General features: G+C 30.5%; 3 protein-coding genes across 3 annotated transcripts; 1 reads left to right on the top strand and 2 right to left on the bottom strand.

Moving 5' to 3' along the window:
- Positions 1–2,635: 2,635 nt before the first annotated feature.
- Positions 2,636–7,514, bottom strand: LOC145953048 (uncharacterized). The gene is made up of 4 exons (XM_083066548.1): positions 7,060–7,514; positions 6,533–6,726; positions 5,931–6,218; positions 2,636–4,059 (listed from the first exon to the last, which is right to left on the bottom strand). Exons 1-4 carry the CDS (start codon positions 7,239–7,241, stop codon positions 2,855–2,857), a joined length of 1,869 nt encoding a protein of 622 aa, XP_082922674.1. The 5' UTR covers positions 7,242–7,514; the 3' UTR covers positions 2,636–2,854.
- Positions 7,515–10,172: 2,658 nt separating this feature from the next.
- On the top strand, positions 10,173–12,696 carry LOC145953163 (cell division cycle 20.1, cofactor of APC complex-like). The gene is made up of 5 exons (XM_083066905.1): positions 10,173–10,570; positions 10,809–11,081; positions 11,217–11,486; positions 11,581–12,162; positions 12,255–12,696. The coding sequence occupies exons 1-5, from the start codon at positions 10,472–10,474 to the stop codon at positions 12,396–12,398; spliced, it is 1,368 nt and encodes a 455-aa protein (XP_082923031.1). The 5' UTR covers positions 10,173–10,471; the 3' UTR covers positions 12,399–12,696.
- Positions 12,697–15,767: 3,071 nt separating this feature from the next.
- On the bottom strand, positions 15,768–20,646 carry LOC109810940 (uncharacterized). The gene is made up of 4 exons (XM_020374553.3): positions 20,192–20,646; positions 19,665–19,858; positions 19,063–19,350; positions 15,768–17,191 (listed from the first exon to the last, which is right to left on the bottom strand). The coding sequence occupies exons 1-4, from the start codon at positions 20,371–20,373 to the stop codon at positions 15,987–15,989; spliced, it is 1,869 nt and encodes a 622-aa protein (XP_020230142.1). The 5' UTR covers positions 20,374–20,646; the 3' UTR covers positions 15,768–15,986.

Below are 20,646 nucleotides of genomic sequence, written 5' to 3'. Positions count from 1 at the left end.
ACTATAACGTTCATATCAAATATTTGTTATATATATGAGTGTATTTTTTTTTTTTAAAAAATCACATTATTTAGATTTAGTAAATATACTAAAGTATTTTTTTACATTTTTAAAGAGGTAAGCAAGATGTTGGTGAGTTCATATGTCCATGATGATGATTGCTAACCATATGTTCAAGTGTTTCAGTATGTTCTACATTTTATAGTTAATCTATAAAAAAAAATTAATAATTACCTCTTGTGAGTTTTTTTCTTTATAAACCAAATATAGTTTTATTCAATCCCACAACTTGTTAGTATTTTTTATCATATATATTTATATATAAAAGTATACATTTTGTTTTCCGTAATAATCTCAAGTAAATTGTAGAGTTCAATTTTCATGTTTATGTGTATGGATGAATATACGTGCTTTAATAAAATTAGGTCTCGTACATGAAGTTTCAATATAAGAGATTAATATTTAACTTTTATATTCTTTTATTAATATTATTTGTTACCATGTATATAAAGTATACATGTTTTATTTTTTTTAATAATAATCCCAAGTTTAGAGTTTACATGTTAATATTTTTCAAAGTCATTCAATTGAATGTAGTTTTACTTAATTTTTTAAATCACATTTTTTAAAACTATCACAATACTATGTAAAAACATTTTTTCTAAACAATATTTCAATTTGTAATTTCAAATACTAAATAAATTAATTCAGGTTGGGATGAAGAAGAATAGGACTATATTTTGGACTCTAAAAAAGGTGGGAAAAAAAATAATGTACACTTTTAAGAAGAGTCACTCGATAATGTTAACATTTTGTAGTTTCAATTAAATTTGCACATGTAAACTGTAAACAAGCAGTGCAGCTTTTGGAAACTAGTCATCATGCCACATAAAAGTAGATCCGGCAAAACCCCAGCCTGATGTGAGCAAGTCCAATACGAACTGTGTCAAAAGGGTTCAAATTTAATTCAATATTTTAAATTGATGCCCAAACTTGGCTCTCCGCGAATTTTCGGGTTAATTTTTTTTAATCTCAAAATTAAATTTAAATATTTATTTTTATGACATATTTATTTTAATATAATTAATAAAATATAAATAATTAATTTCTTCTATAATAGTATTATTACACTTTAAAAAGTTAAAAATTAATAAAGTGAAATTATTGTAATTATTTTTAATATGAAACACACATACATACATATATTATATATATATATATATATATATATTAATTATGCATGTATATATATAATATAATATACTAATCTTATGCATCAATTTATAAAAATAATATTTTTAAAATTGAATCGATCATTAAATTGGTTTAAATACTAATTTAAGATTTAATAAATTAACAATAGTTAAATTGTGATTAAACTTGTATTAATAATAATAATAATTATTATTATTATAAAAATAATATTTAATAAATATAATATGATTAATAATTTAATATCATAATATTATAATGTTAAAATTAAAATAAAACATTATTTATAAATTATTAACATTTATATGTAAAATTATAAACTAAAAGTAATATAATATTTAAGTTTAAATTTTAATAAAATATAAAAATATCTATAATAATAACAAATTTACATCTAATAAAAGGCATTAAAATAATAAAAAAATATATAATTATAAAAAATAAAGATATTAAAATTAAAAATTAACATAAATGATTAAAATATATTTATAAGACAAGTATTAAAATAATTTATTCTAACTAATATTTTTTATGAAAAATATTTTAAATTAAATGTAAAAAATTAATTGGGCCAGTTGAAATTAGTTCAACAAATTTTTTTAATAGTTATAATCTGTTATGAACAAGTCCTACCAATTCATTACAAAATAATTTTATGCACTAATTTAATCTGTTAAGAACTAGTTACTGATTCAACTGTTCGATTCAATTCGATTTTGATAATAATGATAAAAACTGCAGTGATGAACCACCTATATATAATATTTAACCATATGAATAAAAATTTATAAAGTTATAATTTTATTTAATATTTGTCTTAGTTATTAAACCTTTTTTGTCACTAAAAATTAAATAAGAAAGCATCCCATTGTTCGACCCATATCCATTTATGACACAGAATATTGTCAAAAGTTAAAAACATTCGCATCTAATTCAAGTTTATAATTTAGAGGTCTAACCTTATGCTTTATCGAGTTCAAGCTATTTACCATCTATATATAAAATTCATTGTGATCAATTAACAGCCAAATCATTACAAATGTCACTCTTATGTTTTTTTTTTTTCAACGATATGTTTTGTTAAATTGTGAACTAGATTACTAAATTGATTGATGGAATATAATTTAGGAGAACAATTTTAGATAAATGCCACTTCAAATACTAACTTAACGTCTTACGCAATGTTTGTTAAATTGTGAACCAGATTGATCGACACAATATAATTTAGGAGACCTTTCTTAAATAAATGCCACTCTAAGGACTATTGTACCAGTATGCCATCAAAAGACCAGCACAAATCAAACATACTAATATAGAAACTTTTTGTTAATGTTTAGTATTGATTATTTTTAAAGGGGGGAAAACCTTATTCTCTAAAGCAATCTTAAAAATGTGGTCAAAAAACTTTTTTTAAAAAACAAAATGGTTCAAGCACCACTTCCACTTCAGATACCTTATATTTATCTAGTTACACGATGATACTACAAACTCATCCTCAGAAAAAAAAAAAAAAAAAAAAAAAAAAAACCTAACAATATATCTAATAAGATTTCTCTTTCGTTGGAAACAAGACACACCCAACAAATTGTTGTGCCACCACTAAAATTGTTGTTCTCATATATAACAATGTACACGTACCCTATTATTGTCTCTCCACACCAGTATTTGACAAAGCCGCATTACTAGCTGCTTTTAAAGGTGGCCTATTAATCTTCTCAAGTAATCTACTAAACACTAATTTGACTGGTATGCAAGCAACAGTAGTGAGCCCAGAGACCTCTGGTTTAATCGACCTATTTGTTTGATAAAAACTTCTATCATGTAATTGCTTTTTACCTAGATTATTTTCAATAGATAATGAGGACAGAGTTCTAGTTTTCTGACTAGATGACAAGCTCACTTTCTTTAGCATCTTTTTTTGAGACTTCTTGTCTATTGAAGGCACAGGACTGTTAAGACCACTCTTCCTCGAAAGGCTTGACTTATGACTGGGACTTCCACCATTTAATTTCTTATATTCAATATTTCTTTCTTGATCTATCGAAAAATCTGCATCACTCTCAGCACCATTAGATGACAATACAAGTGGACGAGGAACACGGAAATTTGCTGTTCTCCTTGCAGTCCTCCAAGCAGGTGGAAGTACACTACTTCCCTCAAAGCCATTCCCATCATTGCTAAAGTCATCAATTGCAGAAAAAAGATTATCAGATGAACCATCCTTAAGGGCTTCAATTTGGATTGGGTGCCCTATTATTGACTTCCCATCCAACTTACTTGTGATAGAAACAATGGGGACAGGTGCCTTCCGATAGCTTGCTTGAACCTTCAAGTCTACATCTACCAGCATAGATCTTGTCCTTCCATCAAAATGATAACGATCACTGTATAATGGAGAAAACCCTCTACTTTCCCAATATCCTTTCAAAGCAGACTGATCCTCCCAAGCCCATTCATCCCAATCAACACCATGACCAACTTTATTTTGACCTTTTGCTAGAGAATATTCATCTTCAAACCCAAACATTTGATCGGTGCCATCAAAAACATCACTAATACCATTTCCATAGTAATGCAAACCAGGCTCCAATGTCTTGTGGCTTGAACGGCTTCTTATTCCTTTAACATTTGCTCCATATAAAACAACACCTTTCCTATCAGCAGCACCAACAGACCTTTTTACAAGATTACGATTATTCCTTTTCCCTTTTAACTTCCATTTGGACACGGCTTCATTACATGATATATGTTCACGAGGATAGAGATGAGGCATGTCACTAGAAATTGCCAGCTCATCAAGTTCCTCAATGCTAGTGCTCTCTTGTTCTTCAGTATCATGATCACTTTCTGCAGTTACAGTTACATCAGAAGAGTGAAAAAGAATTATTTGAAATGGAAATAAAACCAACAGTCTAACACAAAACTCAAGAACAATTAAAACAGCAATATTAACTAGGGAGTAATAGAATATTGAAAAAACACGTGTAAGTCATTCTGAATAATGGTTAAAAATGAGGGAGGATAACAGATAATAACATATGGATTTAAAATCACATCAAATAGTAGAGAGAGGCAGGTAGTGCCACAACACAAAAGGACCCCCTATGACTTTCAAACCCATATATATATTTGGGTTAGGTTTAATGCGTAATCTACAATAAACAATGTCACAGCTTCTTAAGTGTCCAGCTCTGATATTCAAATTGGCTGGAGCTGAAGCACTAGATTGCTTGATTGAACTAATTTGTTTTTATTATATTTCTTATTGATTCTCCTTTCTAGGTGTACTGCTAATCTTCCAGATCCATCCGTACTAATTTTCTGTATCTTGAATTCTTCCTTACTTATAAATGGAAGGAGAATAGCAATCTGCCTACAAGAAATAATGATAAACAGAGCATCTTCACCACATTGTTACACTTGGAAGATAAAAGATGGGGAAATCTACATATTACTTCTTATTAATTGTACATCAGCTGATTAATACACACACACCCCGATAGCTAGCCCAAGATTAACAGGGAATAAATAAATCTGTCCTAATTACAGAATTAAGGAAATAAATCTGTACAGAATAAAAAGAAAAGGCAGAAATATATGATCTGTTAATTATGAAACATAACAGTTGCAAAAAAAAAAAATCATTGCACAATATTACCTCAATTACATTGACTAGGAGCAGTTGATTAAATATCACATACATGAGAAGAAGCACGTAATTATCATCCACAACTCCACATGTTACATTTGAAAGATGAGATCAGTAGATTTTGCTGCAAGTCCCCACATTTAAAAATTTTCAACCATTTCACTAAAATTAATTGACAGCATACCTCATACAGTCATACAACCAGAAAAATCATACTCTAAGGGGTTTCAGTTTTTCATGCATCCAGTCAAAACTAACAGATGAATGTTTCTAACAATTCCTCCTGATCTCAAAATGTCCTAGGCTGCAGCAAAGCAAGTTGCTCATACAGTAAGTTTAATCTATCATGACCTTTTTTCTTCAGGTGTTGAGTGAATACACATATTTATTGTAAACGGTATTTCCCACAGAGAAAGGATCTTAAAAAATTTATATTTCAGAATCTGGGAAGTGTTCTCAAGTTTTAAATCATTTATAATAAATATAGGCAGCAAAATCACTTGTTGATTTCATCAGAAGAGCTGTAAAGAGAAAGGATGGAGGGGTGATGGGCAGCGGAATCATCATATTGTACATAGCTAATTATATGCCATTTGCTTAGATACAGTCACCATCCAAAGTTTTTTCTTTTTTTTAAGGAAAAGGAGGAGGAAAGATGCAAGAATGTAGATAAAGCATTAAAACTTTTTTTTTTTTTGATGAAGCATTAAAACTTCGACATGGATAATTCATTTCAATACAACAACAACAACCTTATCTCACTCGGTGAAGTCAGCTACATGGATTACACAATGTCATTAGGCTTGGTTGAAAACCAAATTCTCATAAATATTATTCCTCATCCATGCAATAATGTAGCAAGGAAAACTAATACTACTTTCAGCACAAGAAATATAATGAAGTGCATAGGAAGCAAATTACCTCAAATAAACATATATTGGGAGAAATAAATATATTACTGGAACCAACAATCATATGCCTTTTCTTTTAGCCTTTTCAACTTGTGACCATTAGATTATATTGTTAAGATAACGATTGTGGCATAAGATATGTTTGGTAGAAGCTAAACCTGAAAGTGTAGTCATCTCGTCATCCTTGTCAAGTTCCATTTCAGAGGAATCTGAATCAGCATTAGCGGAACCAGTTTCAAAAGAATCAGATTCAACAACATCCATAAAAGCAGATTCACTCTCTTCAGCCAAAGAACTGCAATAAGCATACTCCCCTCCAAGTTGTGAAGCTGGCATTGCAACATTGGCAGGAGTCTCCTTGTAATCCAGAGAATCACTAGACTCTGCTGCCAGATAAACACATTTGCTTCTCTTTGCTCGGTGCGCTAAGCCTACTTGCCCCAGTCCTGAAAACAAAAAATAAACCACTATATTAAACATTTCTGGCTCCATCAATCATTTACTTTTTCTTTTATCTAAATAATTTTACCATTAGCTTGAATTGTACTTCCTATGCAAAAGACTCATCACTTGCTAGATTCAGAGCACAATCATCAACTATTAGTTTGATAAACATTCGGATCATCAGAGGATGGGTATTGCCCTCTCAAAAGGCAATTGTGAGCCCAATCCTCTTCACCAAAATGTGTTGCATGCGATTGTGTAATATCTATTTTGATTTTTATATATGACCTAAAATTGGTCTAGTCAGAAGCAATACCTATATTCTCTTGCTTCTTTAACATTTGCCTCTCGAGTTCAAGAGCATGAAGAATGGCATCTTCTCTGCGTGCATATTTCTCTCTTTTCTTTAACGGCATACCCTGTGCAGACTCCGCTCTTTCGATACAACCATCAAATTCACCACATCGAAATGCCTTCACGCGCTTGGATTTCTCCAAATTGTACCAATCTCTGTTAAAAAAAAAAACCAACAACCCACAGGTGGAAAGAAAATCAACAAAAATACTAACAACAATCAAAAAACCGACACATCAGCACATTGGATGTCACAAAAACAAGCCTCGATAATTTTCTGCGTCACACATTTGAAAGTTGAAACATACTCACACTCTAGCAGTCACATACACTTTCACTAAACGGATATTAATTTAAATTGCCAGTAGCTAAACTAAGCAGCACTATAATCAACAAAACATGAAGCACATTGAAACACATATGAACTGTGGAATTTCAAAAAATAATAAATAAACTGAAAAAAAAAAGGAAGAAAAAAAACGTAATTACACGCTTGCATCTTCTCTTCCGAGAAGCTTAACGGGAGTTCCTGAACGAGGTGAGGTGAGATGAGAAGCAGAAAGGTGATCAGGACCAAGTATTTGACCCGGCCACCACGAACCGTTCCTTCTCCGAACCCACACAATCGATCCAACGTCGCAATCCACTGAACCTAACCCCGAACTCTCCATTTTCCCCCTCACTCTCCCTTTCGCTCTCTTTCGCTTCCCCAGTTTCTCTCCTTTCCTTTCTCTCTCTCTCTCTAAAGACGAACGGAGGCGGAGGCTCAGCCGCCGGCGAAGAAAGGCGATGAACGGAGCACCCGGGAACCGTCGTAAGTGGATAGTCCGATAAGGGCGATGTGGGTTAGGGCACAGGATTCCATTCAGATTTGGGAAATTTCATTTTTAGGGTTTTCAATTTTGACTTTGCTTGATTAAAATTCCGCACAAAAAAAATGTTTGAATCTTCTAGAAGCACCAGACTTTGAACATGTTGGATTTGGTTAGTCACAAACGTGGGTCTTGCTCGTGCAATGTTTTTGAATGTGCACACGTAACGCGTGACTTTAATTAACCCAGTTAAATGTGGCACCTTATTTTCATGTGAAATTTACTAAAGTATTACAATATTTGTTTCAAAAGGTTTTTTTTCGCTAACATCGTCTATCTTTTATTTTTTAATATATAAATTAAAATAATTATCTTAAACTATAAAGTTTTTAGGGATTGTATTTTTTAATATATTTGATCTCTTATATTTTCTTATTTATATTTTTAATTTAATTTTAATATTTTGAAATTCAATATTAATAATTAAAATAACTGTACAATACAATATAAATTAATTATCAAATAATTATAATATAATTTATATTTTATTAGAGAGGTCGAGGCACTTCGTACCTCTAATAATTATACATAAACAAATATTAGAAATTTTAGAAAATATAAGATTTTTTTTTTACATTCAAGGTATAATAATAATAAGTAATGTAAAATTATTTATACGATTGTATTATTTATCTAGTAGGACCGAGACATTTCGTATTGGATAATTCATGCAAAGGGGATATGTTTATACGAATCGAAAGGAACAGAAATAGTTTGTGCATATTTGTTCCTCCATTCTTTTATTTTTTTTATTTATCTGGTAGGAAAAAGACACTACGTGCCTGCATTGTATTAAAATAAAAAATAAAAAAAATAATAAAATGAAAAGTTACTCATAAAAAAAATAATTATTAAAAAATTAATAAAGGATAAAATGGTCCATATAAAAATGAAAATAAAAAAATAATTATTGACAATGATATTCTCTTTATATATTAGTATAGATTTATTAGTTTAAAGTTTTAAAATTTGATTAAAAATATTATTTCTAATTTTTTAAAATAAAATGGTATAATGGTCAAAAAAAGTGAAGACCAAGATAGTTATCGAAAAGGGTATCTCCTTTATATATTAGTATATATTAGTATAAATTCATTAGTTTGAAGTTTTTAAATTTGATTAAAAATATTTTTTCTAATTTTTTAAAATAAAAAGATATAATGGTCCAAAAAAGTGGAGACCAAGGTAGTTACCGAAAAGGGTATCCCCTTTATATATTAGTATAGATAAATATTTATTTATTACAAGTTTTAATTGAAATATAACATATTTATATATTTAAAATATTTATTTATTATATAAATTTAACTTGTGGAGTTTATAAAAATAAATGCATTATCATTGTCCTCTCGTAAAATAATCCTCTAACTCTCCTTAAAAAAAATAAATTAAACACATTTGTATACATTATTTATGCACTTATTTATTAAGAATATTTATACTACTCGAATTAAATATTTTTATGGTATGTCAAAAGCATATTTTTTATCAATCAGAAAGTTAAACAACAAAACAATAAGTTAATTTCTAATATGAAGTGTCCTAAACCCTAAATCCAAAGTATTCACTTTGGTTTCTTCATTAAATTTGATACAAAGTTAGTAAAATACCATTATTATAAAATTATTTTATAGAGTAGTTTTAAATTTTTTATACAGTTAAATTTGAGATTAAACTCAAAGTGAAACACAAACTTTGCAAGTTTAACACTAAAAAATCGTGAATAACTTATTTGTTTAGTCAGTAATAAAAAAATTAATAACCTTTGTTATTTATATATTAACCAATAAAATATGTATAACTTTATTGACAATATTAAAGATAGTTTTTTTTTTTTACAAGATTCTCAATTCAAATCTTTTGAATGAAAAAACATTATTGAGAGGAATAATTTTATTAAAAGTAGGTTAGTCAAATTGTTTGACAAAATTAATTATTAATAACCTCAATTAATATTCTAAAGCTATAATATGGTAATTAAAATTATAGTCAAATGAATGCAAGGAATTAACCAATATTTGAAACTTGAACGGTAGTTGAGTAGGTGAACAAGGCAAAAAAAAAACTCATCATTTTTAAGGTGAAATTGTTAAATTATTTGACAAAAATATTCCTACTAATTTACCATATATTAAATACCATCAATTATTTTGTATGAAAGTATTTATATATTTTTAGACATTTTTTTCAATGATTTTTTTATGAATTCTTTAAATTCTATATTTAATTTCATTTTTATTTATCATATTTATTAATTAATTAATTTTTATTATTTTAAAATAAATTATTAATAATTAAAAATATTATTTATCATAAATATAAAGCTGAAAATATAATTTATATATTTAAAATATTTATTTATTCAAATTTAAAATATAATTTATATATTCAAATATAACATTTACTTAAATTTTAATTACATATAATAAATATTTAACTTACTTATTTTACATATTAAAATACTGGTTAAAAAAATTTTAAGAATATATTTGACTAAAATAGTGTGGGAAAAAATTGACGTATTTTACCATTTAAAGTTTCAAGGTTTTTTTTTTTTTACTGAAAAAAAAAAAGTAAAACAAGATTATAACCTGCTGGTGTCAATTTATCAATGCGAATAAAAGGACAACATGGTAAATATGCGATATAACGGCTATATCCATAAACAATGAAAAATAGCCGTTGCCGCCGTTTAATCAATTCAATCTTTGCAAAACCCTAATTCCTATTTCTTCGTGTCACCATCTCTACTATATATATAACCCCATTTAAATACTTTCATCATTCAAATCTTTATCTTTCTCTTCTCCTTCTCTGCATTCCAACATTCATTTCAAGCCCTCTCTAATCAATCTCTGACATTTTTTTGTTACTAATCAATTCGATTTGATTTCGTTTTGTCTAATAATCTGTTTTTGCAGGATTTTGTGTTGTGCTTTATTTTATTTTTGATTGCGCTATTTTCCATATTTTTTCTGTTCTTTTTCTCTCTTTTGTTTTCGGGTGTTTTTTTCTTCTCCTACCTAACAATGGATGCAGGTTCTTTGAGTTCTTCCTCAACCATCAAAACACGATCACGCTACCCGCTCCAGGAACAATTTATTCAAAGAAAGAGTTCCAAAGAAAACGTAAGAAATTATTGCAATCTTTTTCTCCCTGATTGTAATTCGTGTTTAACTTACACAAGTTCTTGATTTCTCTGCAAACTTCTTCAACTAGGGTTTTAATGGTAATCATTTGGTTAAATAAATTTAGGTTCCAACTAGGGTTTCGTAACTAGACATGATAAGTCTTTATTTCTCTTTCAGAATTGTTTGAGAAAAACAAGTATTGATTATGTGGTGTTTGTTTTTTATACAACATCAGTTGGACAGATTCATACCAAATAGGTCGGCAATGGACTTTGATTATGCTCACTATATGCTCACTGAGGGGAATAAAGGTAAGGAAAACCCAGTTGCGAGCTCCCCATCTAGAGACGCTTACAGGAAGCAGCTTGCAGAATCCTTAAATATGAACCGGACCCGAATTCTTGCTTTCAAGAACAAGCCACCTGCTCCAGTTGACTTAATGCCTCATGAGATCTCTGCTCATCCCCAGGATAATAAACTGGCCAAGGCCAGACGGTTTATTCCTCAGGTGCACTACTTAGATCAGATTAATCTTTCATTGATTTTATTATACATAGAAACGGCCAATTCATTGTTAGTTGGGACTTTATAAATTCAAGTGAGTCTGAGTTTTTTAATCTGAATTGACTGGGTTTGTGATCAGACTTCTGAGAGGACTTTGGATGCTCCGGATCTTGTGGATGACTACTATCTGAATTTACTGGACTGGGGAAGTGGCAATGTTCTTGCAATAGCACTTGGAAGCACAGTGTACTTGTGGGATGCATCAGACGGTTCTACTTCAGAACTTGTTACTGTTGATGATGAAAATGGCCCCGTTACATCTGTTAGCTGGGCACCTGATGGAAGACATATTGCTGTTGGTTTGAACAACTCTGAAGTGCAACTATGGGACACAACTTCAAATAGACAGGTGTGTTTGTCTTGATCTTCAAAAAGAAAAACCCTGTAAATTACTCACTCTTCGTTTCTAGTACAACTAATGTAATACTTGTTTAATTTTGCAGTTGAGAACATTGAAAGGTGGGCACAGGCAGAGAGTGGGGTCTTTGGCATGGAACAACCACATACTCACAACCGGAGGGATGGATGGTAGAATTGTGAACAATGATGTAAGAATTAGATCACATGTTGTTGAAACCTACAGGGGGCACGAGCAAGAGGTCTGTGGGTTAAAATGGTCGGCTTCAGGCTCCCAATTAGCCAGTGGAGGGAATGATAATCTACTTTACATCTGGGACAGAGCTGCGGCATCTTCTAACGCGGCAACACAGTGGCTTCACAGGCTTGAAGATCACACATCTGCTGTGAAAGCCCTTGCTTGGTGCCCCTTCCAAGGGAACTTGCTAGCTTCTGGTGGAGGCAGTGGTGATCGCTGCATCAAGTTTTGGAATACCCACACAGGTGCATGCTTGAACTCAGTTGACACTGGGTCTCAGGTATGTTCCCTGCTGTGGAACAAGAATGAGAGGGAGTTACTCAGCTCTCATGGTTTTACTCAGAATCAGCTAACACTTTGGAAATACCCTTCGATGGTGAAGATGGCAGAGCTCACTGGTCATACTTCCAGAGTTCTTTTCATGGCCCAGGTAATTTATTTTTGGACTTTGTTTAGCACAATCCTCATTAGATTGTCGTTTTCTAGGATTTTGCTGATTAGTGTTATGTTATTTTTCTTCAGAGTCCAGATGGTTGCACTGTAGCATCAGCAGCCGCAGATGAAACATTGAGGTTCTGGAATGTGTTTGGAGCTCCAGAAGCAGCAGCCAAAGCTGCACCAAAAGCGAGAGCTGAGCCATTTTCAAATGTGAGTCGGATACGATGAGCAAAGCAAGTAAATATTTGTTACTCCCACGGACTTAACAGGATTGATAGCAGCTGTAAATCGATCCATCTATCCACAATATATTTGATTAGGTAATTGCTGGCATCCGGGACGATTTGTTGTATATTTAATCCAGAAACATCCTGGGATCAGTGCCAAGCAATTGCTGTTGGAGAGGCAATAAACAGAGGGTGAAATTTGTGGGACTTTGATGTACATTTGTAACATATTATCAGTGGAAAAAACATCATCATTTTTTCCGTGGACGTAGTCACACACACCCGTGACGAACCACGTATGTCGCTCTTCTTTCTGCTTTTCTTCCTGGTTTTTCTTGTTTTGACACAATATAAAATTTAATTTAATCAATCATGAATCATGTAATCAGAAACGGTGATCCCGTTTAACTTAAAGCGATTATATGAAAATATTTTTTTCCAGCTAATACAATTAAATATTTTCGAAATACATATTTTACAATTGAATATTTTAAACAAAAATACATTTTAATATTATTAATCTATACTAATATATAAAAAAAATATCACTTTCAATAATTACTTTTAATTTTTATTTTTATATAAATTATTTTATTATTTATTTATTTTTTAATAATTGTTTTTTTTATACGTAATTTTTATTTTTTTTATTTTTTTAATATAATATAAGCTTAAAGTGTCTTTTTCTTACTAGTCATTATAATTATTATTTTCTATCGTAATATTTTTACTATAACTATAACGTTCATATCAAATATTTGTTATATATATGAGTGTATTTTTTTTTTTTAAAAAATCACATTATTTAGATTTAGTAAATATACTAAAGTATTTTTTTACATTTTTAAAGAGGTAAGCAAGATGTTGGTGAGTTCATATGTCCATGATGATGATTGCTAACCATATGTTCAAGTGTTTCAGTATGTTCTACATTTTATAGTTAATCTATAAAAAAAAATTAATAATTACCTCTTGTGAGTTTTTTTCTTTATAAACCAAATATAGTTTTATTCAATCCCACAACTTGTTAGTATTTTTTATCATATATATTTATATATAAAAGTATACATTTTGTTTTCCGTAATAATCTCAAGTAAATTGTAGAGTTCAATTTTCATGTTTATGTGTATGGATGAATATACGTGCTTTAATAAAATTAGGTCTCGTACATGAAGTTTCAATATAAGAGATTAATATTTAACTTTTATATTCTTTTATTAATATTATTTGTTACCATGTATATAAAGTATACATGTTTTATTTTTTTTAATAATAATCCCAAGTTTAGAGTTTACATGTTAATATTTTTCAAAGTCATTCAATTGAATGTAGTTTTACTTAATTTTTTAAATCACATTTTTTAAAACTATCACAATACTATGTAAAAACATTTTTTCTAAACAATATTTCAATTTGTAATTTCAAATACTAAATAAATTAATTCAGGTTGGGATGAAGAAGAATAGGACTATATTTTGGACTCTAAAAAAGGTGGGAAAAAAAATAATGTACACTTTTAAGAAGAGTCACTCGATAATGTTAACATTTTGTAGTTTCAATTAAATTTGCACATGTAAACTGTAAACAAGCAGTGCAGCTTTTGGAAACTAGTCATCATGCCACATAAAAGTAGATCCGGCAAAACCCCAGCCTGATGTGAGCAAGTCCAATACGAACTGTGTCAAAAGGGTTCAAATTTAATTCAATATTTTAAATTGATGCCCAAACTTGGCTCTCCGCGAATTTTCGGGTTAATTTTTTTTAATCTCAAAATTAAATTTAAATATTTATTTTTATGACATATTTATTTTAATATAATTAATAAAATATAAATAATTAATTTCTTCTATAATAGTATTATTACACTTTAAAAAGTTAAAAATTAATAAAGTGAAATTATTGTAATTATTTTTAATATGAAACACACATACATACATATATTATATATATATATATATATATATATTAATTATGCATGTATATATATAATATAATATACTAATCTTATGCATCAATTTATAAAAATAATATTTTTAAAATTGAATCGATCATTAAATTGGTTTAAATACTAATTTAAGATTTAATAAATTAACAATAGTTAAATTGTGATTAAACTTGTATTAATAATAATAATAATTATTATTATTATAAAAATAATATTTAATAAATATAATATGATTAATAATTTAATATCATAATATTATAATGTTAAAATTAAAATAAAACATTATTTATAAATTATTAACATTTATATGTAAAATTATAAACTAAAAGTAATATAATATTTAAGTTTAAATTTTAATAAAATATAAAAATATCTATAATAATAACAAATTTACATCTAATAAAAGGCATTAAAATAATAAAAAAATATATAATTATAAAAAATAAAGATATTAAAATTAAAAATTAACATAAATGATTAAAATATATTTATAAGACAAGTATTAAAATAATTTATTCTAACTAATATTTTTTATGAAAAATATTTTAAATTAAATGTAAAAAATTAATTGGGCCAGTTGAAATTAGTTCAACAAATTTTTTTAATAGTTATAATCTGTTATGAACAAGTCCTACCAATTCATTACAAAATAATTTTATGCACTAATTTAATCTGTTAAGAACTAGTTACTGATTCAACTGTTCGATTCAATTCGATTTTGATAATAATGATAAAAACTGCAGTGATGAACCACCTATATATAATATTTAACCATATGAATAAAAATTTATAAAGTTATAATTTTATTTAATATTTGTCTTAGTTATTAAACCTTTTTTGTCACTAAAAATTAAATAAGAAAGCATCCCATTGTTCGACCCATATCCATTTATGACACAGAATATTGTCAAAAGTTAAAAACATTCGCATCTAATTCAAGTTTATAATTTAGAGGTCTAACCTTATGCTTTATCGAGTTCAAGCTATTTACCATCTATATATAAAATTCATTGTGATCAATTAACAGCCAAATCATTACAAATGTCACTCTTATGTTTTTTTTTTTTCAACGATATGTTTTGTTAAATTGTGAACTAGATTACTAAATTGATTGATGGAATATAATTTAGGAGAACAATTTTAGATAAATGCCACTTCAAATACTAACTTAACGTCTTACGCAATGTTTGTTAAATTGTGAACCAGATTGATCGACACAATATAATTTAGGAGACCTTTCTTAAATAAATGCCACTCTAAGGACTATTGTACCAGTATGCCATCAAAAGACCAGCACAAATCAAACATACTAATATAGAAACTTTTTGTTAATGTTTAGTATTGATTATTTTTAAAGGGGGGAAAACCTTATTCTCTAAAGCAATCTTAAAAATGTGGTCAAAAAACTTTTTTTAAAAAACAAAATGGTTCAAGCACCACTTCCACTTCAGATACCTTATATTTATCTAGTTACACGATGATACTACAAACTCATCCTCAGAAAAAAAAAAAAAAAAAAAAAAAAAAAACCTAACAATATATCTAATAAGATTTCTCTTTCGTTGGAAACAAGACACACCCAACAAATTGTTGTGCCACCACTAAAATTGTTGTTCTCATATATAACAATGTACACGTACCCTATTATTGTCTCTCCACACCAGTATTTGACAAAGCCGCATTACTAGCTGCTTTTAAAGGTGGCCTATTAATCTTCTCAAGTAATCTACTAAACACTAATTTGACTGGTATGCAAGCAACAGTAGTGAGCCCAGAGACCTCTGGTTTAATCGACCTATTTGTTTGATAAAAACTTCTATCATGTAATTGCTTTTTACCTAGATTATTTTCAATAGATAATGAGGACAGAGTTCTAGTTTTCTGACTAGATGACAAGCTCACTTTCTTTAGCATCTTTTTTTGAGACTTCTTGTCTATTGAAGGCACAGGACTGTTAAGACCACTCTTCCTCGAAAGGCTTGACTTATGACTGGGACTTCCACCATTTAATTTCTTATATTCAATATTTCTTTCTTGATCTATCGAAAAATCTGCATCACTCTCAGCACCATTAGATGACAATACAAGTGGACGAGGAACACGGAAATTTGCTGTTCTCCTTGCAGTCCTCCAAGCAGGTGGAAGTACACTACTTCCCTCAAAGCCATTCCCATCATTGCTAAAGTCATCAATTGCAGAAAAAAGATTATCAGATGAACCATCCTTAAGGGCTTCAATTTGGATTGGGTGCCCTATTATTGACTTCCCATCCAACTTACTTGTGATAGAAACAATGGGGACAGGTGCCTTCCGATAGCTTGCTTGAACCTTCAAGTCTACATCTACCAGCATAGATCTTGTCCTTCCATCAAAATGATAACGATCACTGTATAATGGAGAAAACCCTCTACTTTCCCAATATCCTTTCAAAGCAGACTGATCCTCCCAAGCCCATTCATCCCAATCAACACCATGACCAACTTTATTTTGACCTTTTGCTAGAGAATATTCATCTTCAAACCCAAACATTTGATCGGTGCCATCAAAAACATCACTAATACCATTTCCATAGTAATGCAAACCAGGCTCCAATGTCTTGTGGCTTGAACGGCTTCTTATTCCTTTAACATTTGCTCCATATAAAACAACACCTTTCCTATCAGCAGCACCAACAGACCTTTTTACAAGATTACGATTATTCCTTTTCCCTTTTAACTTCCATTTGGACACGGCTTCATTACATGATATATGTTCACGAGGATAGAGATGAGGCATGTCACTAGAAATTGCCAGCTCATCAAGTTCCTCAATGCTAGTGCTCTCTTGTTCTTCAGTATCATGATCACTTTCTGCAGTTACAGTTACATCAGAAGAGTGAAAAAGAATTATTTGAAATGGAAATAAAACCAACAGTCTAACACAAAACTCAAGAACAATTAAAACAGCAATATTAACTAGGGAGTAATAGAATATTGAAAAAACACGTGTAAGTCATTCTGAATAATGGTTAAAAATGAGGGAGGATAACAGATAATAACATATGGATTTAAAATCACATCAAATAGTAGAGAGAGGCAGGTAGTGCCACAACACAAAAGGACCCCCTATGACTTTCAAACCCATATATATATTTGGGTTAGGTTTAATGCGTAATCTACAATAAACAATGTCACAGCTTCTTAAGTGTCCAGCTCTGATATTCAAATTGGCTGGAGCTGAAGCACTAGATTGCTTGATTGAACTAATTTGTTTTTATTATATTTCTTATTGATTCTCCTTTCTAGGTGTACTGCTAATCTTCCAGATCCATCCGTACTAATTTTCTGTATCTTGAATTCTTCCTTACTTATAAATGGAAGGAGAATAGCAATCTGCCTACAAGAAATAATGATAAACAGAGCATCTTCACCACATTGTTACACTTGGAAGATAAAAGATGGGGAAATCTACATATTACTTCTTATTAATTGTACATCAGCTGATTAATACACACACACCCCGATAGCTAGCCCAAGATTAACAGGGAATAAATAAATCTGTCCTAATTACAGAATTAAGGAAATAAATCTGTACAGAATAAAAAGAAAAGGCAGAAATATATGATCTGTTAATTATGAAACATAACAGTTGCAAAAAAAAAAAATCATTGCACAATATTACCTCAATTACATTGACTAGGAGCAGTTGATTAAATATCACATACATGAGAAGAAGCACGTAATTATCATCCACAACTCCACATGTTACATTTGAAAGATGAGATCAGTAGATTTTGCTGCAAGTCCCCACATTTAAAAATTTTCAACCATTTCACTAAAATTAATTGACAGCATACCTCATACAGTCATACAACCAGAAAAATCATACTCTAAGGGGTTTCAGTTTTTCATGCATCCAGTCAAAACTAACAGATGAATGTTTCTAACAATTCCTCCTGATCTCAAAATGTCCTAGGCTGCAGCAAAGCAAGTTGCTCATACAGTAAGTTTAATCTATCATGACCTTTTTTCTTCAGGTGTTGAGTGAATACACATATTTATTGTAAACGGTATTTCCCACAGAGAAAGGATCTTAAAAAATTTATATTTCAGAATCTGGGAAGTGTTCTCAAGTTTTAAATCATTTATAATAAATATAGGCAGCAAAATCACTTGTTGATTTCATCAGAAGAGCTGTAAAGAGAAAGGATGGAGGGGTGATGGGCAGCGGAATCATCATATTGTACATAGCTAATTATATGCCATTTGCTTAGATACAGTCACCATCCAAAGTTTTTTCTTTTTTTTAAGGAAAAGGAGGAGGAAAGATGCAAGAATGTAGATAAAGCATTAAAACTTTTTTTTTTTTTGATGAAGCATTAAAACTTCGACATGGATAATTCATTTCAATACAACAACAACAACCTTATCTCACTCGGTGAAGTCAGCTACATGGATTACACAATGTCATTAGGCTTGGTTGAAAACCAAATTCTCATAAATATTATTCCTCATCCATGCAATAATGTAGCAAGGAAAACTAATACTACTTTCAGCACAAGAAATATAATGAAGTGCATAGGAAGCAAATTACCTCAAATAAACATATATTGGGAGAAATAAATATATTACTGGAACCAACAATCATATGCCTTTTCTTTTAGCCTTTTCAACTTGTGACCATTAGATTATATTGTTAAGATAACGATTGTGGCATAAGATATGTTTGGTAGAAGCTAAACCTGAAAGTGTAGTCATCTCGTCATCCTTGTCAAGTTCCATTTCAGAGGAATCTGAATCAGCATTAGCGGAACCAGTTTCAAAAGAATCAGATTCAACAACATCCATAAAAGCAGATTCACTCTCTTCAGCCAAAGAACTGCAATAAGCATACTCCCCTCCAAGTTGTGAAGCTGGCATTGCAACATTGGCAGGAGTCTCCTTGTAATCCAGAGAATCACTAGACTCTGCTGCCAGATAAACACATTTGCTTCTCTTTGCTCGGTGCGCTAAGCCTACTTGCCCCAGTCCTGAAAACAAAAAATAAACCACTATATTAAACATTTCTGGCTCCATCAATCATTTACTTTTTCTTTTATCTAAATAATTTTACCATTAGCTTGAATTGTACTTCCTATGCAAAAGACTCATCACTTGCTAGATTCAGAGCACAATCATCAACTATTAGTTTGATAAACATTCGGATCATCAGAGGATGGGTATTGCCCTCTCAAAAGGCAATTGTGAGCCCAATCCTCTTCACCAAAATGTGTTGCATGCGATTGTGTAATATCTATTTTGATTTTTATATATGACCTAAAATTGGTCTAGTCAGAAGCAATACCTATATTCTCTTGCTTCTTTAACATTTGCCTCTCGAGTTCAAGAGCATGAAGAATGGCATCTTCTCTGCGTGCATATTTCTCTCTTTTCTTTAACGGCATACCCTGTGCAGACTCCGCTCTTTCGATACAACCATCAAATTCACCACATCGAAATGCCTTCACGCGCTTGGATTTCTCCAAATTGTACCAATCTCTGTTAAAAAAAAAAACCAACAACCCACAGGTGGAAAGAAAATCAACAAAAATACTAACAACAATCAAAAAACCGACACATCAGCACATTGGATGTCACAAAAACAAGCCTCGATAATTTTCTGCGTCACACATTTGAAAGTTGAAACATACTCACACTCTAGCAGTCACATACACTTTCACTAAACGGATATTAATTTAAATTGCCAGTAGCTAAACTAAGCAGCACTATAATCAACAAAACATGAAGCACATTGAAACACATATGAACTGTGGAATTTCAAAAAATAATAAATAAACTGAAAAAAAAAAGGAAGAAAAAAAACGTAATTACACGCTTGCATCTTCTCTTCCGAGAAGCTTAACGGGAGTTCCTGAACGAGGTGAGGTGAGATGAGAAGCAGAAAGGTGATCAGGACCAAGTATTTGACCCGGCCACCACGAACCGTTCCTTCTCCGAACCCACACAATCGATCCAACGTCGCAATCCACTGAACCTAACCCCGAACTCTCCATTTTCCCCCTCACTCTCCCTTTCGCTCTCTTTCGCTTCCCCAGTTTCTCTCCTTTCCTTTCTCTCTCTCTCTCTAAAGACGAACGGAGGCGGAGGCTCAGCCGCCGGCGAAGAAAGGCGATGAACGGAGCACCCGGGAACCGTCGTAAGTGGATAGTCCGATAAGGGCGATGTGGGTTAGGGCACAGGATTCCATTCAGATTTGGGAAATTTCATTTTTAGGGTTTTCAATTTTGACTTTGCTTGATTAAAATTCCGCACAAAAAAAATGTTTG

The sequence above is a fragment of the Cajanus cajan genome, chromosome 11, assembly GCF_000230855.2.
Source record: "Cajanus cajan strain Asha chromosome 11, NIPB_CcT2T_4, whole genome shotgun sequence".
In the NCBI taxonomy this organism is placed as follows: Eukaryota; Viridiplantae; Streptophyta; class Magnoliopsida; order Fabales; family Fabaceae; genus Cajanus; species Cajanus cajan.
The sequence above is the reverse complement of the archived record's forward strand: the minus strand, read 5'-3'. Positions and strand labels throughout refer to the sequence as shown.

What these genes read in the sequence shown, in the direction of transcription:
- LOC145953163 (XM_083066905.1), top strand. Translation starts at nt 10,472, where the DNA reads ATGGATGCAGGTTCTTTGAGTTCTTCCTCAACCATCAAAACACGATCA. An exon ending in CCAGACGGTTTATTCCTCAG is followed by an intron (nt 11,082 to 11,216) that starts GTGCACTACTTA and finishes GTTTGTGATCAG; the next exon opens with ACTTCTGAGAGGACTTTGGA. An exon ending in ACACAACTTCAAATAGACAG is followed by an intron (nt 11,487 to 11,580) that starts GTGTGTTTGTCT and finishes TTAATTTTGCAG; the next exon opens with TTGAGAACATTGAAAGGTGG.
- LOC145953048 (XM_083066548.1), bottom strand. Translation starts at nt 7,241, where the DNA reads ATGGAGAGTTCGGGGTTAGGTTCAGTGGATTGCGACGTTGGATCGATT. An exon ending in AAAGAAGCAAGAGAATATAG is followed by an intron (nt 6,219 to 6,532) that starts GTATTGCTTCTG and finishes TTTTGTTTTCAG; the next exon opens with GACTGGGGCAAGTAGGCTTA. An exon ending in CGAGATGACTACACTTTCAG is followed by an intron (nt 4,060 to 5,930) that starts GTTTAGCTTCTA and finishes CTGTAACTGCAG; the next exon opens with AAAGTGATCATGATACTGAA.
- LOC109810940 (XM_020374553.3), bottom strand. Translation starts at nt 20,373, where the DNA reads ATGGAGAGTTCGGGGTTAGGTTCAGTGGATTGCGACGTTGGATCGATT. An exon ending in GGAAGAGAAGATGCAAGCGT is followed by an intron (nt 19,859 to 20,191) that starts GTAATTACGTTT and finishes TTTTTTTAACAG; the next exon opens with AGATTGGTACAATTTGGAGA. An exon ending in AAAGAAGCAAGAGAATATAG is followed by an intron (nt 19,351 to 19,664) that starts GTATTGCTTCTG and finishes TTTTGTTTTCAG; the next exon opens with GACTGGGGCAAGTAGGCTTA.